Source organism: Cyprinus carpio, chromosome A1 (genome assembly GCF_018340385.1).
Source record: "Cyprinus carpio isolate SPL01 chromosome A1, ASM1834038v1, whole genome shotgun sequence".
NCBI classification, from domain to species: domain Eukaryota; kingdom Metazoa; phylum Chordata; class Actinopteri; order Cypriniformes; family Cyprinidae; genus Cyprinus; species Cyprinus carpio.
This window is the reverse complement of record NC_056572.1, coordinates 35,617,050-35,640,821: the sequence shown is the minus strand read 5'-3', so window position 1 is coordinate 35,640,821 and position 23,772 is coordinate 35,617,050. Positions and strand designations below refer to the sequence as shown.

At 46.5% G+C, this 23,772-nt stretch overlaps 1 protein-coding gene and 1 long non-coding RNA gene across 2 annotated transcripts; both read right to left on the bottom strand.

The window, feature by feature from the left end:
- Positions 1-232: 232 nt before the first annotated feature.
- On the bottom strand, positions 233-1,613 carry LOC122146696. Its single transcript, XM_042767047.1, has 3 exons — positions 1,554-1,613; positions 1,253-1,441; positions 233-1,051 (listed from the first exon to the last, which is right to left on the bottom strand). Exons 1-3 carry the CDS (start codon positions 1,611-1,613, stop codon positions 233-235), a joined length of 1,068 nt encoding a protein of 355 aa, XP_042622981.1.
- A 6,155-nt stretch (positions 1,614-7,768) lies between these two features.
- LOC122139346 lies at positions 7,769-8,012 on the bottom strand. The gene is made up of 2 exons (XR_006156240.1): positions 7,950-8,012; positions 7,769-7,830 (listed from the first exon to the last, which is right to left on the bottom strand). It is a non-coding gene; the product is annotated as an uncharacterized LOC122139346 (long non-coding RNA).
- Positions 8,013-23,772: the final 15,760 nt, after the last annotated feature.

The following is a 23,772-nucleotide window of genomic DNA, read 5'->3' as shown; positions in this document are numbered from 1 at the left end:
TAGGAAATTAAGGCAAGAAGTCCTAACATACATTCTTAAGATAATTAAATGGAAGTGCAGCAAGCTTACTTTATTCTTCTCAAAAAGTTTCTAAGCATTATTGAAACCAGCAATATTAATTTAGATATTTCATCATAAAAATTCAGAATATACAGAATAAATCCAGAATAGATACATATTCATCACCTAACCTTAGCTGCGACTATAATTAATCTATGACTGGAGAACTTTACTAACAGTTTTGGTTCTCAGTGTTTGGCAGCTCAGAGTTTGGCTGCAGTGCATCTCGTAGCGTATCCAGAATCTTCTGAAGCTCCTCTGTCGTCTCCTTTATTTTTGTCACAAATTTCATGGTCTCAGACTTCAGCTCTTCTGCCTGTTGAGTGTTTGAAGGCACCAGGTTTGTTGTGCCGCTGTTATTTGACGTCTGTTCAGTCAACCCAGCGCTTTGGTTGCTGGTAGATTCTAATTTTCGTTGATTCTCTCTTAAAGCGTAATCTTGGCGGATGTTGTGAATTTCTCTGGAGTCGAGAAAAACAAAGAAGACATCAACAGCTACAAAAAGTGCAGACAAAACTCCAGTAGCTGCTTCAGCCACACAAACGGCTCTCGCAGCCTGAGCTGCAACCTTCCCAACATTTATGACTTCAATTAAACGGAAAAGCTCCGGAATGCCTCCCAGTCCTCGTCCAAGTCGAGCTCCAGCATTTGCCCCAGGTTGTGCATTGAAAAACGACTCATCACTTGAAAACTGTCTTTCTAAAGCTTCCACAGCTATTTGGATGTTTTGGATGCAGCACACTGTGGAGGTGATTTTTTCTTGGAACTCTTTTATGAGCATTTTGATCTTTTGCCGGTTTGTTTGCTGGTTAACCATGTTTGTTATGTTGCTGGCACCAGCTGTTACTCCTCCAGCTACTGCCGTACCGATTCCCACCCCTGTTACTATCAGAGACGCTCCGAGTGTGAACAGAGAGAGAATAAGTCCAACTACAGATGTGATTCCTCCAGCCAGTCCTATGACACCTCCTGTGAGACTGCCTACAGTTGTCTTTCCAAATCATTAGCCAGGGCTCTCAGTTCCTCTAGCATCCTATAAAGTGTCTTAATAGTTTGCATGTTCTGAAAAAAATGGCAAATTTCATCAAATCTAATTTTTGTATGTTCAAATTATTTTTTCCCCATGTTGTGTCAATGTGTACTTTTTATAGCAAATTCTATGACCAATTAATATTTTAATAAGGTGACTCACATTTTCAAAAAGATATTTAATGATGAAAGGTCTGGTCAAGATCTCGCTGACAGACGGGCGCTTCGCCGGATCAGGCTGAAGTGTGTCTGCTACCAACTGACAAAGATCCTCAGAGAAGGTCTCAGAATGAGCTTCATGGGAGGATGTGAGTATATTTTTAACAGTCTCAACTGTGAGTATTGCAGGAAACTAAATGGGGATAAAAATTAAGAATCACTTATCAAAATTTTTGTATTTCCTAAAGTTGTATTCCCACTGAGACAAAACAATTAAGCAAACACATTTGTAAAGCAGTACAAACAGAGATAGAGTGAGAGCAGCCAGGGTATTTGGTTACACATGAACATGCTTTGGATATCATTTTGTAAAAAATAAATAAAAATAAAAATGTATTTATTTAAACAAAGCACTCGCATCGCTTCATAAAAACTGAGGTTAAACCACTGGAGTCACATGGAGTCACTTGGAGACACATGGACCTTGACTGTGTAAGTAACACTGGATCTCTATGAAGGGAAGGAAACAACTCAGATTTCATTAAAATATCTTCATCTGTGTTCTGAAGGTGAATGAAGGTACAGGTGTGGAATGACAGGAGGGTATGACAGAATTTTAATTTTGGGTGACTTAACCCTTTAACTGGTTAACTAATGAACTGATGCCATTTTTGTCTTGAGACTGCATTGATATTTCTTAATACATTATATTAAGTTTCATGCAATAAATTTGAATATCATTGCTTTAACCTTTTGAAACTCTTTCAATCTGATGAAAGGACATCTTGCCGCACATTTCAGCATGCACAACTCATAGATGACACATCCCAGCCTCCATATTTCACTGTGGAAGTTATTAACGGCATAGTATTAGTATTCAGTTTGAAACATATGATGTATAGCCAGTCAGCATTACACTTTGAAGAGTTTTTTTTTTTTGGTTACGTTTTTTCCTCATAAGGTTTGTCATTCAAAATCTCAGGTGCAACATATAAAGAATGTTTATTTTCAGCTGTTCGTCCTTCAGTGGATCTGATAGAAACAGGGAAAATATGATACAGAATACAGATCATAAAGCACACATGTACTGTATATGTATTTTTTGTATTATGCTTAGAAGAGTTCCTGACAAGTTATGTTCCCTTTCGAAAGCTTCAGTCGATGCTGCGCTGCTCAGTGCATTGGGAAACGTCTTGTTCGTGACCAGCTGTGAATAATGTATGTAACACGTCGATAGAATTGACCCGGCGGTAATATAGCCTCGGTTGATGACGTCATCTGAGCGCGCCCGCAACACGGGGCAATAAATAGATAAGCCACAGGTGCATCAACAGGTCTTTTGTCTTCAGATCATTCTGTGCATGTGTGCGTCAGGAAGGTTCTATTCGTCTGCTACAGATCTTCGTAGGATGAGCCAATGAAACGGTAAGTGTTGTGTTACTCCATGCTCTCATCCTATGTATGAGCTGGATACACATGATTACTTTTTTTTTTTGTTTGGGGGAAGAGCACGCCATCCTGGCTTTAGAGACGTGCTCTTCTGAACTATTTTCAGACCGCACCCACCTTTTCGTCGAAGGGCTCTCGTGCGGATCTGTGTGACGAGCGAGCGACGGGCCCGTCCCTTTCGCTTACGGTGCCACCAGATCCACGCATCCTCTCTCATGATCTCGAAGCGCGCTCCGGTGCTTCTTCAGTTCACGAGGAGGATGATATATCTCTTGGGTCTTCGGGCCATGAGCAGCCCGCCTCTGAGCATTCCTCTCACGAGAGGAAATCGGTCGAGGAACTGCTCGAGGTGGTTATTCACACGGTGGACAGGCTGCAGCTTGACTGGCCACGCGAACAAGAGACCCCCAAACGTAGTAAACTGGAGGATAGATTTCTGTCGGGTGGTAGGGGAGAGAGACCACAACATCAGTCTCTCCCCTTTTTCGAGGACCTCCATGATGAGCTGTTGAAGTTATGGAGCAAACCATATACTTCCCGCATCTTTGTGCCCTCGACATTGACTTTTTCAACTATCGTGGATGCAAAGTTGCAGGGGTATTCAGAGATGCCTCGGGTTGAAGAGTCGCTTCCGAGCTATCTCTCGCCTGAATCTGCATCCTCGGTTAAGAAACCTACTCTCCCCACTAAACCTTGTAGAATAACATCATCGCTAGTGGGTAAAGCTTACCAAGCTGCAGGTCAGGCTGGTGCTGCGCTGCACACTATGGCAGTGTTACAGGCATACCAGGCTGACCTGTTGCCAGACCTCAGTGTGGGCATTAATAAGAAGAGGAAGTCGCTGACGCTCTGGCGCGAGCCACAGGGGTAGTCCCTCAAAGGTGCGACGCGAGCTCCAGACGGCTTTTGCCACGGCCCCGTTACCCTCACAAAACCCCTCCAACCCCGCCACTTCTTCGTGCGTTTGGGGCAGTGGTTTCAGCGAGATGTTAGGCATGTTCAACTGACTCCCTGCCATCATCGAGGACACGGGACATCTAACATCCCCTCAAAAGGAAGTATTAAAATAGTACCAGTCTCAGAGAGTCTGTTCGTGGAAACTATGCAAAAGATTCTGCATGGGTGTTGAGCACATCCGGATAGTGATTCCAATTTGGGTCTGGTTCCACATGAACGGCCGGTTCTCCACTTGTTGGCTAAAACCGGAGTGATGCAGGATTGTCATCCAAGAGCCAATCTCTTCTGGGCAAAGAAAAGTGACGCGCATGGGCTTCTTACACTAGAGGAGTGGGCTCAGAGCAGATTCCTTCCTGGGTCTCCCAAAAGGGGGGGGAGTGTGTCCAATCTTGGATCTTCGACTGCTAAACGACGATACAGTAAAAGCTCATGGGCAATGGATGTTAACCGTGGAGACAGTCACCCATTCGCAAATTCGGGAATGGGGATTGGTTCATCACGATCGATTGAAGGACGCAATTTTCATATAGAAATGATGGCCAACACAGGCTCTGAAATCGCTTCCTCCGAAGCATTTGAGAGGCGGGTTCTTCCATTTGGCCTGGTTATCACCCGCACCTACACAAAATGCATGCAACAGCGCTCTTCCATTACGACTCCAAATGGGGTCTGCGCGCACTGGCAATCTGAACAGACTCAAGACAGATTTTTCTTTGGGCCCAGGACAAGCTCCTGTCACTCCTGTTTCCATTCCAGGGCGTTTGAATGTGGTCGGAGCGGATTTACTGTCCAGACAGACACTACCGACGGGCGTTGGAATGGGGGGAGATTTGGGAAAATTTACTGAAGCAGACAGACCTCTACCTCCCATCAGACAGCGCAATGTCCCCTCTACTTCTCTCTCAGTCACCCAGCCCCCTGGGTTTGGATGCGATGGCGCACACAAGCCCAAAATGCGGCTGTATGCATTTCCTCCAGTTTCTCTGCTCCTGGGGAGTCCTACCAATGTCCCAACAAGGGTCTTTGCCTCTTGCTGATCTGCGCCACATTGGCCGAACCCTGGTTCCGGAGATAATATCTCTCCTCGACGGCTCGCCATGGGCGATTCCGGCGAGGCGGGACCTTCTGTCTCAGGCAGGGGGCACGATATTCCATCCCAGGCCTGACCTGTGGAATCTTCATGTTTGGCCCCTGAAGGGTACCAACTGAGGAACACAGGGCTTTCGCCGGATGTTATTGATACCATTCTTAGTGCTAGGGCTTCCTCCACCAGACAGAGTTATGCCAGTAAATGGGGTGTCTTTGACAGGTGGTGTGTGGTACACAATGTAGATCCAGTCAACTGCCATATTGCTTCAGTCCTGGACTTCATGCAAGAGAAATTGTCAACAGGCACATGCCCTGCTACTCTTAAGGTTTATGTGGCCGCTCTTTCGGCTTGCCACACCTTGATTGACGGGATGCCACTCGGGAGACACCCTCTGCTCTCTCGCTTCCTTCGTGGGGCCAGACAACTGAGACCTACAGTAAAAACCAAGATGCCTTCTTGGGACTTAGCTATAGTTCTCGAGGGTCTGGTTGAAACCCCCTTTGAACCTTTAGAATCAGCGTCTGATAGACTCTAAAAATTCTGACTCTAAAAATGTTTTTTTTTCTCATGGCAATAACTTCTTTGAAGAGAATTGGGGATATGCAGGCTCTGTCTATCTCACCATCATGCTTAGACTTTGCCCCAGGGAGCGTGAAAGTGATTTTGCATCCTCATCCTGATTACCTGCCTAAGGTTCGTTTTTTGGCTGTACATCCGGTCATTCTAGAGGCCTTCTGCCCTCCGCCGTTCACAACGCCGGAGCAGGAGAAATCTTATAGACTGTGTCCAGTCTGTGCTCTTCAGACTTACGTCCACCGCACTAGCCAGTGGCGTAAGTCGGAGCAACTGTTCGTCTGTTATGGTGGTGGTAACAGAGGAGCAGTTGCCACCAGGCAGACCATGTCTCACTGGGTCAGGAATGCTGTTGCTTTGGCTTATGAGGCACGCAGTCAAGCTTTGCCTATAGGTCTTAGAGCTCATTCCACAATGCTTTACCAAGGCTCTACCCCTTAAAAAAGGTTTGCCACCCTACAACATGTTCCTGATGTTCCCTGAGAAAGCTCTCCGCACACATTCATAAGATTTTATAGTTTTGATGTCCATGCTACTCCGGTCTCTCATGTCCTTGAGTCAACATCACAAGCTAATGTCTGAGGCCTTCTTGTGGTTTGGTAGCACACCTGCACAACCTTAGGGGTCCAGACATTTTCAAGCACGGCGGCGTGGGCATTTTCATTCCCAATGCGCTGAGCAGCGCAGCATCGACTGAAGCTTTCGAAAGGGACCGTTCCCGGTTACTTAACTGTAACCTTGTTCCCTGAGAAAGCGGAACGAGATGCTGCGCTGCGTTGCCGTGCTGAAATATGTCACAGGACTGCTCTTCAGACAAAATGTCCTGTTGATGCACCTGTGGCTTATCTATTTATAGCCCCGTGTTGCAGGCGTGCTCAGATGACGACATCAACCGAGGCTATATTTACCACCGGGTCAATTCTATCGTACACACATTATTCACAGCTGGTTATGAACAAGACATTTCCCAATGCACTGAGCAGTGCAGCATCTCGTTCCGCTTTCTCAGGGAACAAGGTTACAGTTAAGTAACCGGGAACTTTTTGAATTGAACAATACCGTTGATGGACCACTCCAAACTCTCCAAGACGGATGGTTCCCAATGTAGTGAAGAATATACTCTGTCATAAGAAAACAGTTATATTTTGTAATAAGTTTGGAGATGGTGATATTGAGTGAAAGTATTTTCTAGTAATGCTTTGACTATCTGTTTCATTCTCAGGAATTTTGCATTTCCAGTACACTGATAAACTTTTGCAACTTGAAACTGCAGAATTTTTGTTGTCTCAAATGTTACTGAGGGTATGTTTACATGAGAGCAATGTACTAAAAACAGAAAACAACACTGTCAAAATGATTCCCATTCACACAGATCTGTGAAAACAACCAAAAATGCTGTATTTTGCTGCCAGGCCAGTAGTTGGCGACGTCACTTAGTCAAGAAACATCCCACAGAAATGTAATAGGCATGAGCATGACATAATTCACATTTTTATTGCTTACATTACATGGAGACAGTTGAGTTTCCACTGGATTATTTTACATCCTGATTTCTTCTGGATTCCCCCATTAACATGCTGTTTCGTTATGCTACTGCTTACTTTCATTCTTTACAATTCACACATAATAATAAATGTGTAAAGCCAAGTTAGATGCAATTTTATAGCACTTTAGGTGAATTACCGGCTCCAGCACTCCCTTGTTCCCATTTAGATGATGTGTATAGATGAACTAGATGAACTGAATTAAATCTTTACCTCGGGTCGCAGGTTTTTCAGGATCTGTTGATTTGCAAACCCATGCCTTCACATCATTTCAGTGTAATTGTAAAATGTGAATTTACCAACTTTATTTTGTTAAAAATGCAGTATTTATACACAACAGATGAGCTATGAATACTTTCACAAAGCAATCACTATTAATAAAAAAAAAAACAATTAAAATAAATAAGCAAGCTGCTCACACATACTCTCACTTACAGCACTCCCTTTGTTACCCATTTATTTGAATGTGGATAGCTGGTTGCTCAGAATTAAATCTTTACCTCAAGATAAACTTATGCATGGTTTTTATATAGGATTGTGTTGATCATGCAAGATCACGGTTTCAATCCTGCCTTGGAGATCTCGCCCACAGGTTTAATAAATCATGCTAACGTATGGATGGATCTCTGCTCAAACCTAATGACCTAGATTAGCTGCTTCAGATGTTTTAATAGGGTTGAAATCAGACAATGCTGCTCCAATTTAATAAATCATGCTAACGTATGGATGGATCTCTGCTCCTGGAGAACCAACATTTTTTAGCTCCAAAACTAATCAAGTACACTTGCTTGTATTTTTAAGTGATTCTGAAGAATATAATGCCTTTGCTAATGGGTTAAGCCTCACCATCAATTCACAATCATACCTCAATCTCAGAAAACGTGACAGTTTCCTTCTTTTTGTTTTCGATTTTCTGAGCGAGATCTCCACCATCACAGTGCTCCAGTACAAGATACAGACAGTCAGAATCTGAAACAGATTCATTACAGTTTAAAATAATTTAAAAACACACTAATATTTAATAATTAATTTATCCCTGAATGCAGCTAATGTAGATGAACAGAACTAATTTAGAATTTTCTCTCAACCTTTGATAAATTCCTTGTGCTGGACGATGTGTGGGTGATTGAGATGTGGGAGAAACTTTAATTCTTCCTAAAAACAGACAAAACTCATAGAGTTACATTTATTTATAGCACTTCACTCAATACATATTGTTTCAAAGCAGCTTTACAGTAATAAAGAGGAAAATACCAGTTACTGGTTAATGTTGTTTAAAGGCGTAGTTCACCAAAAAATGAAAAGCATCCCATTTACTCACTCTCAAGCCATTTATATAGTGTGACACGTGTCCCGAGCTCTCATCAGCGTCGCCCTGGAAACTGAGCAGGCACACCTGCACCTGCTCATCATGGACTGAGCAGCCACACCTGCGCCCCATCAAGCACTGCTCACTTAAACCCCACATGCGAACACAGAGGTGAGAGATGTCTCCGCAAGACTTGGCTAACCCTTTCTTTCGTTGTGCCTGCAGAGAGCAGCGTGTGACCGCCAGCCCCAACGCCCACGGGAGAGCACGGACCCACACTGCACCAGAACACCCATAACAAGGAAGCCGAGCACCAAGCCACCTCACGACAACGCCATTTCACCACCCTTACCTTAATAAAATCCACCCTTCGGTGAACTTACCTTCATCCTCGAGTCGTGTCCTACTTCACCCCGCCACACTGGTGGAGAATGCGGGCAGGACAGTGAAGAGGACACCAACGACCCCTCCCCACACGGCGTTCTATTATTGGACTGGTTTGGATTGCTTTTTTGTTTTTGTTTTTCCCATGCTCCTTGCCTCATGTATTTTCTCCAGTTCCCCAGGTGGCGCTCCTCCCCCAAAGATGGAAGAGCTGTTGAAGCACCTCACCGAGGTGAGCATCCACCAGCAGCAAATCATGGAGCACATGGCCTCCTGGCAGGGGGAAACCGAACGTGAGCTGGCCATGCTCCGTCTCGCCACAGCCCCGCGAACTCCGCTACCTGACCCCCGTGTCCAGGCAACGCAGCTACTACCCCGGATGACAGCACACGATGACGTAACGATGTATCTCCAGACATTCGAGTGGGAGGCGTGGCCCAAGGAGGAATGGGCATGCATCGTGGCCCCACTGCTCACGGGAGAGGCTCAGCGAGCATACTTTGCGCTTCCCCGGGAACAAAGCACCTCCTACGAGGACTTACGGAAGGAGATCCTGGGCCGAATGGGGCTGTCTCCGATCAGCGTGGCCCAGCTATTCAATGAGTGGACCTTGGACCCGTGGCAGCCGGCCCGGGCTCAAGCCGCTAGCCTCTCCCGTTTGGCCCAACACTGGTTGCTGGCCGGGGGTCCCACCGTACACCAGGTAGCGGAGCGCGTTGTGGTCGACCGCCTCCTGCGTGCCCTTCCCTGCCCGCTATGTCAGGCACCCGGTATGCGGAACCCGGCCAACGTGGATGAACTGGTCGAGGCCATAGAGCTGGCGGAGGCCACCCAACACCGGGAGGTAGGGGAGAGAGCGCCGCCATTTCCCCGAAGGGTGGTCCAGGAGTGGCGCGCACCGGAGGGCACCCAGCGACCGGTGAGCAGGCCGGCGGTTCCCGGCCCACAGGATGAGCCCATGCCCACGGAAGCACCCCGTTCCCCAGGATGACCTTGGCTGGCAGGCTGCGCCGTGCACACAGAGAACGCGCCACGGGCGGAAGTGAAAGTAAACGGCCGCCCCTTCCTCGCCCTTCTGGACTCTGCCAGTGCGGTCAGCCTGGTCAAAACATCGATCCTACCCACGCGGGCCGAAGCCAAGACAAAGCTCCCCATCACCTGTGTGCACGGCGACACCAGAGAAGTGCCTGCGCGGCGGGTTACCATCGCTGCGCCTGGCCAGTAGACGTCGGGCTCGTCAGTGACCTACCAGTGCCGGTCCTCCTCGGAAGGGACTGGCCAGGGTTCGACCGCCTACTCACTGCCGTCACTCAGCCTGCCAGCCTTGCCGGGAACCGCCCAAACCCGGAAGCCCCGGGAGGAAAGCCCGACGACGTCCCGTGCTGCTGGCCTCCGACAGCCCCAGGGATGTGCCAACGGAGTCACCCCATCCCTCTCATAACCTCTACTTTGATTTGTTCCAGCAGGTGACTGGGGCCAGGGGTTTCTCCAAGGAGCAGCATGAGTACGATCGCCTCAAGCACTGTTGGTCTCAGGTGAGGGTTGCAGAAGGAAAGGAGCTTCAGCCAGCACCCCACCCAACGCCACACTTTATCGTGAACAATGGCCTGCTTTACTGTGTCGCCCAGCAGAGGGGGAGGAGAAAACCCTGCTGGTGGTCCCGCGCAGCAAAACGGAGGCGGTGATTAAGATCGCCCATGCCCACCCGATCGCAGACGTCATCATCCATTCGGACACTTGGGAGGACCATCTAGAGTGGCTGCGGAGGGTGCTGACGGAACTACGCTAGGCTGGCCTGACCGCCAACCCCCGGAAGTGTCATCTGGCCCTCGCCGAAGCGAAGTACTTGGGGTACTCATTAAGCCTCAAAAGAAGAAGGTGGCAGCTATCCTCTCCGCGCCGCAGCCCACCTCCAAGACACAGGTACCCTTTTTGGGGTTGGCGGGGTACTACCGCTGCTTTATCCTTAACTTCTCCTCCTTAGCTTCTCCCCTGACAGACCTGACCAGGAAGGGGCAGCCGGAGAAGGTCCCGTGGACCCCCGAGACGGAAGCGGCGTTCCACCGGATAAAGGCAGCCCTCACGACGGAACCAGTCCTCCGAGCCCCCGACTTCAACCGCCTGCTGCAGACAGATGCATCCGACACCGGGTTGGGAGCCGTCCTATCGCAGGGCCACGACGGTGAGGAACACCCGGTGATGTTCATAAGCTGAAAGCTGACCTCTGCGGAACAACGGTACGCCACGGTGGAGAGGGAAGCGTTGGCCGTCAAGTGGGCAGTCCTGGAGCTCAGGTACTACCGCCACTTCACCCTCGTAACAGACCACGCTCCCCTACAGTGGATGGCCCTAGCCAAGGAGACGAATGCCAGGGTGACGCAGTGGTTCCTCGTGCTCCAGGACTTCAACTTCACCGTGCAACACTGAGCGGGGACGGCCAACGCTAACGCTGACGGACTCTCCCGGCTATGGTCAGCTTTCGCAGGTCTGTCAGGTTCCATTCCCCCCTCCCCCGATCTCCCCGCTTCTCCATAGGAACAAGGCGACGCTTAGGGGGGGGAGTGTGACACGTGTCCCGAGCTGTCATCAGCATCGCCCTGGAAACTGAGCAGGCACACCTGCACCTGCTCATCATGGGCTGAGCGGCCACACCTGCGCCCCATCAAGCGTTGCTCACTTAAACCCCGCAAGCGAACACAGAGGTGAGAGATGTCTCCGCAAGACTCGGCTAACCCTTTCTTTCATTGTGCCCGCAGAGAGCAGCGTGTGACCACCAGCCCCAATGCCCACGGGAGAGCACGGACCCACACTGCACCAGTGCACCCATAACAAGGAAGCCGAACGCCGAGCACCGAGCACAAAGCCACCTCACGACAACGCAATTTCACCGCCCTTTACCTTGATAAAATCCACCCTTCGGGGAACTTACCTTCATCCTCGAGTCGTGTCCTACTTCACCCCACCACAATATATATATATATATATATATGTATATATATATATATATATATATATATATATATATATATATATACAGTTCCTTCTCAAAAAATTAGCATATTGTGATAAAAGTTCATTATTTTCCATAATGTAATGATAAAATTAAATTTCATATATTTTAGATTCATTGCACACCAACTGAAATATTTCAGGTCTTTTATTGTTTTAATACTGATGATTTTGGCATACAGCTCATGAAAACCCAAAATTCCTATCTCAAAAAATTAGCATATTTCATCCGACCAATAAAAGAAAAGTGTTTTTAATACAAAAAAAGTCAACCTTCAAATAATTATGTTCAGTTATGCACTCAATACTTGGTCGGGAATCCTTTTTCAGAAATGACTGCTTCAATGCGGCGTGGCATGGAAGGCAATCAGCCTGTGGCACGCTGAGGTGTTATGGAGGCCCAGGATGCTTCGATAAGCGGCCTTAAGCTCATCCAGAGTGTTGGGTCTTGCGTCTTTCAACTTTCTCTTCACAATAGCCCACAGATTCTCTATGGGGTTAAGGTCAGGAGAGTTGGCAGGCCAATTGAGCACAGTAATACCATGGTCAGTAAACCCTTTTACCAGTGGTGCATCCACTGTGAGCAGGTGCCAGGTCGTGCTGAAAAACGTAAATTTTCATCTCCATAAAGCTTTTCAGCAGATGGAAGCATGAAGTGCTCCAAAATCTCCTGATAGCTAGCTGCATTGACCCTGCCCTTGATAAAACACAGTGGACCAACACCAGCAGCTGACATGGCACCCCAGCCCATCACTGACTGTGGGTACTTGACACTGGACTTCAGGCCTTTTGGCATTTCCTTCTCCCCAGTCTTCCTCCAGACTCTGGCACCTTGATTTCCGAATGACATGCACAATTTGCTTTCATCTGAAAAAAGTACTTTGGACCCACTGAGCAACAGTCCAGTGCTGCTTCTCTGTAGCCCAGGTCAGGCGCTTCCCGCTGTTTCTGGTTCAAAAGCACACGCCTGTGCACGGTGGCTCTGGATGTTTCTACTCCCAGACTCAGTCCACTGCTTTCCCCAAGGTCTGGAATCGGTCCTTCTCCACAATCTTCCTCAGGGTCCCCGTCACCTCTTCTCGTTGTGCAGCGTTTTTTGCCACACTTTTTCCTTCCCACAGACTTCCCACTGAGGTGCCTTGATACAGCACTCTGGGAACAGCTTATTCGTTCAGAAATTTCTTTCTGTGTCTTACCCTCTCGCTTGAGGGTGTCAATGATGGCCTTCTGGGTTAACCTCTTACCCATGATTGCGGTTTTGAGTAATGAACCAGGCTGGGAGTTTTTAAAAAAGCCTCAGGAATCTTTTGCAGGTGTTTAGAGTTAATTAGTTGATTCAGATGATTAGGTTAATAGCTCGTTTAGAGAACCTTTTCATGATAGCACTAATTTTTTTTGAGATAGGAATTTTGGGTTTTCATGAGCTGTATGCCAAAATCATCAGTATTAAAACAATAAAAGACCTGAAATATTTCAGTTGGTGTGCAATGAATCTAAAATATATGAAAGTTTATTTTTTATCATTACATTATGGAAAATAATGAACTTTTATCACAATATGCTAATTTTTTGAGAAGGACCTGTATATATATATACTTTTTATCAGACGCACACAATCTGAGTTTTAAAACATGTCTTGGCACTTCTAAGCTAAAAATGCCAGTGAATGGGCTGTCATGGGCTGAATTTTGAAGCAATGTGATGGGTGCATTGTAAGAAAATTGTATTAACATAATGGTAACACTTTAGATTACAGCTAGCAATGTACCGTGTAATTAAATAGAATTGGCAGCGTACCTATTTGTAACTATGGAGTACCTCAACAGTACCTACTCGTAGGTATAAGGGATTAATATGCAACTTTTGGGGAGTAATAACCAGCAAAATTATAAATCATATATACTGTAAGTATTTTATAACTAAAGGGCACCTATTCTGAAATTACGTGGTACGTATGACACACAGATCAAAATTTTCTGCGTAAACTTACAGCTGTACGTAGGTGTATGTAAATGTAAACAATGTGCAATGTTTGGGGGATAAGGGGGTAATGACATGGAAAATTAAAAGTATTTATACTGTAAATATTTTAGGTGTAACTATTCTAAGATACTACACGTAACAAGAGGGTAACAAAGGATGACTTTAAATCACAGTCCGCTGATGTTACACTGTAGCTACATGTAACAAGGGTGTAGGTTTGCATAGTAGTTAAGAAAAATGTTGTAGTACATTTTATTCTACTTGCCTCAAACCACACACGGAAGCTCAAGTGCACCAACAGCACTACAGCTATCAAAAAAAACATAAATTATACAGTAGATTTACATGTGTATTATGATGTTATATTTATATGATATATCCTGGGAGCAGCTGGAAACAGGTCATCTAGTTTTCCACTGTATTGCACCTCGATGGTACAATGCTGCTGATGGACTCACTGCTGAGATGACCATATGCTTTTCTAAACAAATCATAGCAGAAACTCATTACACAATTCCCCCATACTTTATAATCTCAATGATCCTACATAAAGAAACACTAGTAAATACTATAGCATATATTCTTAAGTAAACTGTGGTACCATTTTGTAAAGATTGGTGGTTTTTAACTTCACTATAATTACAAAATTATACCCTACTATATTATACTACAGTTTACTATTTGTATCAGTCATGTAAGATATGTTGTAATAATACAATACAAGTGCCCAGTACGTAGTGTAAAAATATACTGCATCATATTGCCAGGCCCTGGCAGCTGTGTCTGTTTTGTCATTGTTTAGTGTTTCTTTGTTTGACCTGTGTATGACCACATGGCTTTTGTCTTTGTCTTTGTTTATGCTGGTCATAAAACATAAGACAGAGTACAGAGCTGCTAAGTACGGACTGAAAAAAAAAAAATTACAGCGGCCAAGAGACAGTACAGAGAGAAGCTGGACAGTTTCTACTCTAATGCTGATGCCGGGCGGATGTGGAAAGGCATGCAAGCACATCACAAACTACAGGACCACCACGAGCACTACCACCTACCCCCAACACAGACTGTTCACACTCCTTCCCTCAGGATGGAGGTATAGGAGTGTAAATTGCAGGACTTCCAGATTAAGGAACTCCTTCCTCTCAGCTATTAGACTCTTAAACAGGTAGCTAGCTAGTGGACTTATCTATCTCAAAGAACGATCGATTCAAATTGTTTCATCTCACTGAACATTTGTAATGTTATTGCTGTTATTACTACCATTGTATATTTGTTAATATTACTCATGTAGCCTCATCTGTAACTGTTACTGCTGCTATTATCATGTAGCTGAACTCAATTTGCACGTTACTGCGCTATTGTTTGATTTTTTAAGTTAATACTGTACATTTGCATATATATATATATATATATATATATATATATCATATACAAAATATATGTATACATATATATGTGACGGCTGGGTGAAGGAAGCACTGGAAACAATAGCGAGTTATGGTTTTTTAATGAAAATAAATAAACAAACAGGGAAAAGACAATGATGCTGGGAAGACAAAAAATCCAAGATGGTGGTGAGGTGGTGAGGAATCCGGATGATGACGGTGAGAAGGCAGCAGGAGAGGATGGCACAGGAACTGCAGGGAATAGAGCCGAAGGTAAGTATTCGTGGCTGAGTGGAAGTGCGTAGAGTGGATGAGGTTCCGGGAAAACACGAACATCCAACGCAGACAACACTGAAGCCAAACAAACAGGGTAAGCGACATGAAACAACGATCTCACAAACACAAGACGTGAGACAAGCCAATATAAAGGGAATGAGTAATGAGTGACAGATGTTGCTGATGACAATTAACGGAGATGCCCACAAACTAATCAGTGCAGACGCGAAACACACAGACTTCACCACAAAGTGCCCACACCCAGAGATCACGGTTTACCAACCGTGACAGTACCCCCCCCCCCTCTAAGAGCTCCTCTTGGAGTTCCCAGAAGGGCCTACCTGCTGATTGTATTCATCAATAAGGGAGTGATCCAATATGTCCCTAGCAGGTACCCAACTCCTCTCCTCCGGACCGTAACCTTCCCAGTCCACCAGGTACTGGAATCGTCGTCCCCTCCGTCTCGAGTCCAGAATACGATTAACCAAATAAGTCGGTTTCCCCATCTACGAGACACAGCGGCGGGGGAACCGGAGTAGGCGGATTAATACGTGCATAAAACACGGGTTTAATTTTGGACACATGAAAGGCGGGGTGTATCCTCCTGTACGCTAGAGGTAGTTTGAGGCGGACTGTCACCGGACTAATGATCTTGGTGATAGTAAACGGGCCAATAAATTTGGGAGCTAATTTATTAGAAACGGAACGCAGAGGTATGTTTCTGGTAGAAAGCTACACTTTTTGACCCACGACGTAAACGGGAGGCTTTGACCGGTGGCGATCGGCCTTGGCCTTAGTGCGCTCCCTCATCCGGAGCAGAGTCTCGCGGGCTCTGGTCCAGGTGCGGTGGCACATCTGGACAAACGCGTGAGCGGAGGGGACCGCGACTTCAGATTCCAGACTGGGAAAAAACTGGTGGCTGGTAACCTAAACTGCATTGGAACGGAGAAAGGCCCGTGGCTGACACTGGTAACGAATTGTGAGCGTACTCCACCATAGAGAGTTGTTGACTCCAGGAAGAAGGATTCTTGGAGACCAAACATCGCAACGTCCTCTCTAAATCTTGGTTTGGCTCGCTCAGACTGTCCGTTGCTCTGGGGATGATAACCCGAAGACAAGCTAACTGATGCTCCTAGCAATTTACAAAACTCTTTCCAAAATCTGGATATAAATTGAGATACCATGTAAGAAACCACGTCTACCGGGAGGCCATGAAGCCGAAAGACGTGATCTAGGACAGTGACCGCTGTCTCCTTGGCTGTCGGTAATTTGGGCAAGGGAATGAAATGTGCCGCCTTCGAGAACCGGTCCACTACGGTCAAAACGACCGTCATGCCATTAGAGGGCGGGAGGGGGCGGTAACAAAATCTAGAGCGATGTGGGACCAGGGTCTCGAAGGGACAGACAGCGGTTGAAGGAGCCCATCAAGAGGTCGGTTAGATGACTTACCACTGGCGCAAACTGAGCAAGCCAACACAAAATCGCGGACGTCACGAGCCATACGTGGCCACCAGAATCCTTGTTTAACCCAACCCATTAGTTCGACTTATCCCTGGGTGACAAGCCACGTTAGAGCAGTGACCCCACTGAATGACTTCAGACCTTAAACTCCTCCGGCACAAATAAACGGTTCGGTGGGCAACCGGACGGAGGCGTTCCCCCTTGTAAGGCCGTCTTGACCTTCGACTCGACCTCCCATACGAGTGCTGAGACCACTAACTTCTCAGGTAAAATACACTCGGGAGTCACCGGGCGGGCGGAGGGATCAAAAAGACGTGATAAAGAATCGGGTTTGACATTTTTGGAACCCGGGCGGTACGATAAAGTAAACTCAAAACGACCGAAAAAAAGTGCCCACCGAGCCTGCCTGGAATTGAGTCTTTTGGCAGTTCTAATGTACTCTAAATTCTTATGATCAGTCCAAACTATGAAAGGTACCCCTGAACCTTCCAGCCAGTGACGCCACTCCTCTAACGCTAATTTGACGGCCAACAACTCTCTATTGCCAATGTCATAATTACGTTGAGCAGGAGATAATCGATGAGAGAAAAACGCGCAAGGATGTACCTTATCGTCCGAAGCAGCACGTTGGGACAACACTGCTCCTACCCCCACCTCTGACGCGTCAACCTCCACCACGAACTGCCGCGTGGGATCAGGGGCCACCAGGATGGGAGCCGAAACGAAGCGGCTTTTGAGTTTAGCGAACGCAGCCTCAGCTGCGTCCGACCACCTGAACGGAGTACCGGGAGAGGTCAAGGCTGTCAGAGGTGAGGCTAGTTGGCTGAAATTGCGAATGAAACGCCGATAGAAATTGGCGAACCCCAGAAACCGCTGTAGGGCCTTACGGGAATCTGGAGATGGCCAATCTATCACAGCCTTAACCTTGTCAGGGTCCATACGTATTCCCTCGGACGAGACGATATATCCTAGGAAGGGAACAGACTGTGCATGGAATACGCATTTCTCCGCCTTGACAAAAAGTCCATTCTCAAGTAACCTCTGGAGCACTCGTCTGACGTGTTGAACATGTTCCTGGAGAGATGAAGAAAAAATCAGTATGTCATCCAGGTAAACATATATAAACTGATCTACCATATCTCTCAACACGTCATTAACGAGTGCTTGGAAAACCCCGGGCGAGTTGGAGAGCCCGAACGGCATCACCAAGTATTCAAAGTGCCCTCTAGGGGTATTAAAGGCGGTTTTCCATTCATCCCTCCTTCCTGATGCGGACCAAATGATAAGCATTACATAAATCCAATTTTGTGTGAATACAGACACTCCCTGCAACCTCTCGAAAGCTGAAGACATGAGTGGTAAAGGATAGGTGTTCTTTATCGTGATGTTGTTCAGCTCTCGGTAATCAATGCAAGGTCGCAGAGAACCATCCTTCTTACCCACAAAAAAGAATCCCCGCCCCCGCTGGAGAAGAGGAAGGACGGATGAACCCCAGACGCTAAGGAATCAGAAATGTATTTCTCCATGGCCTCCCTCTCAGGAATAGAAAGAGAGTATAACTTGCCTTTAGGCGGAGATTTACCTGACACTAAATCTATGGCACAGTCGTAGGGACGATGCGGAGGAAGAGTAGCAGCACGGGACTTACTGAACACTTCCAGGTACTCTACGGGCACGTTTGGCAACACCATGTTCTCCTTCTGAAAGACAGAAACAGGGACAACAGGACAAGCAGAAACCAGACAAGACTCATGACAACTTTCACTCCACAATGTGACTGTGTTGGAACCCCATTCCACTCGTGGATTATGTTTGGTTAACCAGGGGTGACCTAACACAATGGGAGCAACAGGGGAGTCCATGAGGAAAAAGGATATGGTCTCGCGATGATTGCCAGAAGTGAGTAGTGTGATGGGTTCAGTGTGGTGGTGTGTGACGTGAGGCAGTTCCTGGCCGTTGAGTGCGGTGACGTGGATGGGGAGAGACACAGGCAGGACAGGAATGTTCAGGTGATGTGCCAGGGAAGAATCGATGAAATTACCTTCGGCTCCGGAGTCCAGAAGGGCGTGACATTCATGAGAGTGATTCTTCCACCGCAGTTTCACCGGAAGGATGGTCGATGATGTTGTTGAGGACTTCCCAGCGGAGATCCCACCCGATAGTAGCCTCAAGTTTACTACCCGGGCTGGCTCTTTTAACCGGGCATGAGTAGATGTTGTGTTCTGAGCCTCCACAGTATAAACATAGTCCTTGGGATCTCCGCCGTTCCCTCTCCCTCCGGGACAGCCGAGCTCTACCCACCTGCATGAGCTCGTGGTCGTCGATGGGGACCGACCGCGTTCTCTCGACTCGAGCGCCCCCCTAGCTGGAGAGATGGTATGACGTGTAGGACTGGACTGGCGACCCAGGCGATTAATCCGGGCATCAACTCGTAAGGCCAAGTCGATTAATCCATTTAGTGTGGGGGGCAGCTCGAGGAGATAGATCTCCTTTAGAACACGGTCGGATAACCCATGCAGGAATCGATCCCACTGCGCCGCCTCGTTCCACTGGCACGCAGCCCGCCAGGGTGCGGAATTCGATGGAGTAATCTGTGACAGATGACGTGCCTTGACGAAGGTCTGAGAGCTGGTGAGCGGCCTCCCTGCCGGCCGCGGCTTGATCGAAAACCCTCCTCATCTCCTCAGAGAGGGCGTGGAACGAGGCACAGCACGGATGTTGATTCTCCCACACCGCCGTCCCCCATAGGGCTGCCTTGCCCGACAGTAACGTGAGCGTAAATGCCTCTTTGGATTCCTCGTGGCGAAGGTGCGGGGCTGCAAAGCGAAATGCATAGAACACTTATTCAAGAAAGTTCTGCAAAAGGCTGGCTCACCGGAGTAGTTTTCAGGCGCCGGAAGTCTCGGCTCTGACCGGAAATGATCCTGGGGGGTCTCCCGGGGGACGGGCGGCGCAGGCGGTGCGATGGGCGCAGTGGGAGAGGTGAGCTGATGGATCTGCTGGGTGAGCTCGGACACCTGTGCCACCAGCGCTTGGACAGCGCGTCCGGTGTTCGAGATGCTCTCCTGCTACTGATCCATACGTTTCACACTGTGATGCATAAAGTCCGTGAGTGTGTTGGTGCTCGCTGCTTCCATGTGGGTGAGATCGTTCTGTGACGGCTGGGTGAAGGAAGGACTGGAAACAATAGCGAGTTATGGTTTTTAATGAAAATAAATAAACAAACAGGGAAAAGACAATGATGCTGGGAAGACAAAAATACAAGATGGTGGTGAGGTGGTGAGGAATCCGGATGATGATGGTCAGAAGGCAGCAGAAGAGGATGGCACAGGAACTGCGGGGAATAGAGCCGAAGGTAAGTATTTGTGGCTGAGTGGAAGTGCGTAGAGTGGATGAGGTTCCGGGAAAACACGAACATCCAACGCAGACAACACTGAAGCCAAACAAACAGGGTAAGCGACATGAAACAACGATCTCACAAACACAAGACGTGAGACAAGCCAATATAAAGGGAATGAGTAATGAGTGACAGCTGTTGCTGAATGACAATTAACGGAGACGCCCACAAACTAATCAGTGCAGACGCGAAACACACAGACTTCACCACAAAGTGCCAACACCCAGAGATAACGGTTTACCAACCGTGACAATATATATATATATATATAGATATATATAAATATATATATATCAGAGCATGTGAGCGGAGTGGAGCGGGGAGCTCGAGCGGGTGGGTCTTAGACTGAGCGCAGAGCGGCATTTTTAAAAGGACGGAGCATCGCTCTATTTCCCGCTCCAATTTCGCTCCAAATTCACTCCGCTCACCACGAGTCTGAAGCATGCTCAGTCAAGCCTGACCCAGAATCCATCTGTCTTTTACTGTCATCAACAGACTATTTTCATTCAAAACTCGGCTCAATAATGGAGTTCTAAAAGTACTTCAAAAAAGAAAACGAGAAATCATACAGGTGTACTATTAAAAAACGAACTAACAGTGACAATGTGGTACAAGAAAACGAATGTGGAGACATTGTTTCAGTAAGTAAAGGTTCCTTTTGGAATCTAAAAAGGCACATTTCCCGAAAGCATGAAAGTGTGCTACGTGAACACGCTGGGAAGGAAGCCAAAGGTTAGCAAATTGAATACAGTAACTTGTATCAAAGTGTAAATTAAATATAGCTTAATATTCAAACAAATTCGTTTTGTCATTCAAGTAGGCATAATCAGAGGCGCCCCCTAGGATGATTTGCAGTGGCTACTATTAATTTGAATCTATTTTAAATCTATTAATTTTAGATCTATATAATTTATATATCATTTAATATAGTTACTAACACGAAGAATGACGTTTTTCTCCAGAAGTCTGCATAATTGCAAATGTGACATTGATTTACAACAGTTCAATAAACAAGAAGTTAATATCAAGAGTTTTTACGTTTTAGACAACATATTCAGTTTTTGCGCTCTATTTCTAAAAACAAAAATCATTCCAAACACAGCCACTGTTTTGCGTCTCTGAGCAACATGACAGTGTTTTTTCGTTCCTGAATGAATCAACCGTTTAAATGATTCGGTTCAATCGCAATGACTCACTTATTAACAGTGACTCGCTGCCACCTACTGGCTGTTTTAATTTCACATTTAAGGTACCATTTCATTTTTTTAAACAATTTCAAACATTAGTTTTCAATGTTTTATGTTTAAAATATCAAAACATTATTTATTCATTTGTAACTCCAGGTTAAAGTATTCCATGTCCCTCAGAGCTCCATTAAACAGTATGTAAAAACATCTAAATGGCACTTCCGATGCAGTTTCTGTTTTCTCTGCATTGCAAAGATCAATTTTGTTGATACTGATTGCATTTGCTTGGTAACAGCCCAAATGCAAGTGTCTGACTTAAAAGATGGTGCACACTTTTAGAAAAAAAATGGCGTAAAGGTTAAAAAAAAAAAAGCCTCAGCTGTCAGCACGCTTAGAAATAAGATATCAGCACAATAACACACACAGCAAAATATTGTCTAATTTTCTTTATCGATAAAATCCCAGAAATCACAGAGATATCATTTTTTTGTCAATATTGCAAACCCTTTATTTATTTATTTATATATTTTTTGATGTGCCACCCCAAGATTTACTGTGGCCTCATCTGGCCACTCCTATTAAAATTTTCTGGGGGCGCCACTGGGCATAATGGTTCGTTTTATTTCATTTGTGTCGTCTGTGAATTTGTATTTGATAGAGCGAGAGGAAGAGCAGCAGCAACAAGAGACAACGGTTAAGGAATTCAAAAGTTTCTTCACTGCACGCAAAGGCCCAACCATAACAAGGGAGAGAAAAGGAGAGCTGGATGTAGCTTTTTTTTTTAAATGATTTACATGGACTATGAACCGCTGAGTATATTAGAACGCGAAGGGATGCAACACTTCGCCAGCGCAGCTCAACCGGGCTACGCACCCCCATGCTACAACACCGTACGGGACACGCTCATGCCACATGCTCTGGAAGAGATGGAAGCCAAACTGTGAGACCTACTGCAGAATGGTGATGGGCTCGTTCTGTCAGCGGACATTTGGACCAGTAGAAGAGGGCACAGCTTCCTTGGCATCGTGGCCAGTTTCATTGATGGGACGTTCCGGGGGCACATGGTTTTGATGGGCTGTGAGCACATATAAGGGCACCACACCGCAGATCGTATTTATCAAAAGTATGAAAGTGTACTGAAATATTGGAACGTGCAACGACGTGTGATTCGTGTCGTCACTGACAGTGGCAGCAACATGATCGAGGCGTTTAACCTCCTCCGTGGCACTGAAGAGGAGGCGGAGGGTGAAGTGACCGCGGATGCCAGCAGCAGCGCTGAACATGAGGAACCACCGGCGCCCTCGCAAGTCCATGTGGAAGTGATAACAACTAATGTAGACACTATGATAAATCAGTACTTTACTGTGTCAAATTTACATCTGAGATGCCCCATTCACATGCTTCAGCTGGCGATCAAAGATGCCGTTAACGAGCACGACAACATTAATAGGCTGTTAGTGAAAGTCTGCAAGCTGGTGAAAAGTGTACGCAAGAGCACCCTGAACACAGAGGAAACAGACCAATTAGGGGTCCGTCCCACAAATGCCTGCACCACTCGATGGAGCAGCCAGCTTCGGATGATTCAGTCGGTCATCCGGCTGTTCCAAAAAGACCTGTTATGGCAAAACAAACTCAAGTCTAATGTTGCTAACATCACCCTGAATCAAGTACGCCAGCGTACACACCTTGTCAGTGTGCTGACACCTCTGGCAGACCTCACAGAAAAAATGCAGAAAGAGCTGGGGAACCTGGGGATGATCCTGCCTGCTGTCACAGAAATAAAATCCCTGCTCACCGATGACACTCACGCTGCACTTCCAATGGGCATCGCTGCTTTTGCAGAAACATTGGCAAACAACGTGTCAACTCGCTATGGAATATACTATACTCATAAACATCTAATTTTAGCATCAGTGTTAGATCCCCGTTTCAAGACAGAATGGATAATCCGAGATGAGTCTGTATGCAACAAACTCGGGGAGATCCGTGACCTCCTCATAAAAGAAGCGGAGGAAATTAATGCTCCCAGTGGGACACCCGAGACCGACACACCACCCGCTGCTGACCTGAATCCCGAACCTGAACCAAAAAGAGTTCGCCTCTTCGGGTCATACTTCAACGAGCAGCAACGCATTACCGGAGACGCCAAAGGTGAAGTTGAAAATTACCTCTCATCTCCGAGACAGAACCTGGACGCAGATGTCATTCGATTTTGGAAAGAAAACTCAACATCTTTTCCCCGCCTGTCTAAAGTGGCTCGCATTGTGTTCAGCATCCCAAGCGGGTCTGCGAGTGCAGAGAGGGTTTTCTCCGCTGCTGGCTTGCTCTCAAGAAACCACCGCATGAGTCTGAAGCCTCAGACATTGTCCAAACTTGTGTTCTTGAAGGTGAACTCAAAAGAACTGTAGATAAGGAAAGCAATTAATTTTTTTTTTTAAGTTTGACAACAAAGCCAATTTAAATTGAAATCCACGTGCACTCTGCGCAAAAGTTCAGTTAAGAATTTTGGCCTAATAGTTCATT

Bases quoted from the DNA above. Each gene is read 5' to 3' on its own strand.
- LOC122146696 (XM_042767047.1), bottom strand. From the start codon at position 1,613: ATGATATCCAAAGCATGTTCATGTGTAACCAAATACCCTGGCTGCTCT. The intron at 1,442-1,553 runs GTTTGTACTGCT...ATCCCCATTTAG, and splicing joins GCTGCTCTCACTCTATCTCT to TTTCCTGCAATACTCACAGT. The intron at 1,052-1,252 runs GTGAGTCACCTT...TGATTTGGAAAG, and splicing joins TTAAATATCTTTTTGAAAAT to ACAACTGTAGGCAGTCTCAC.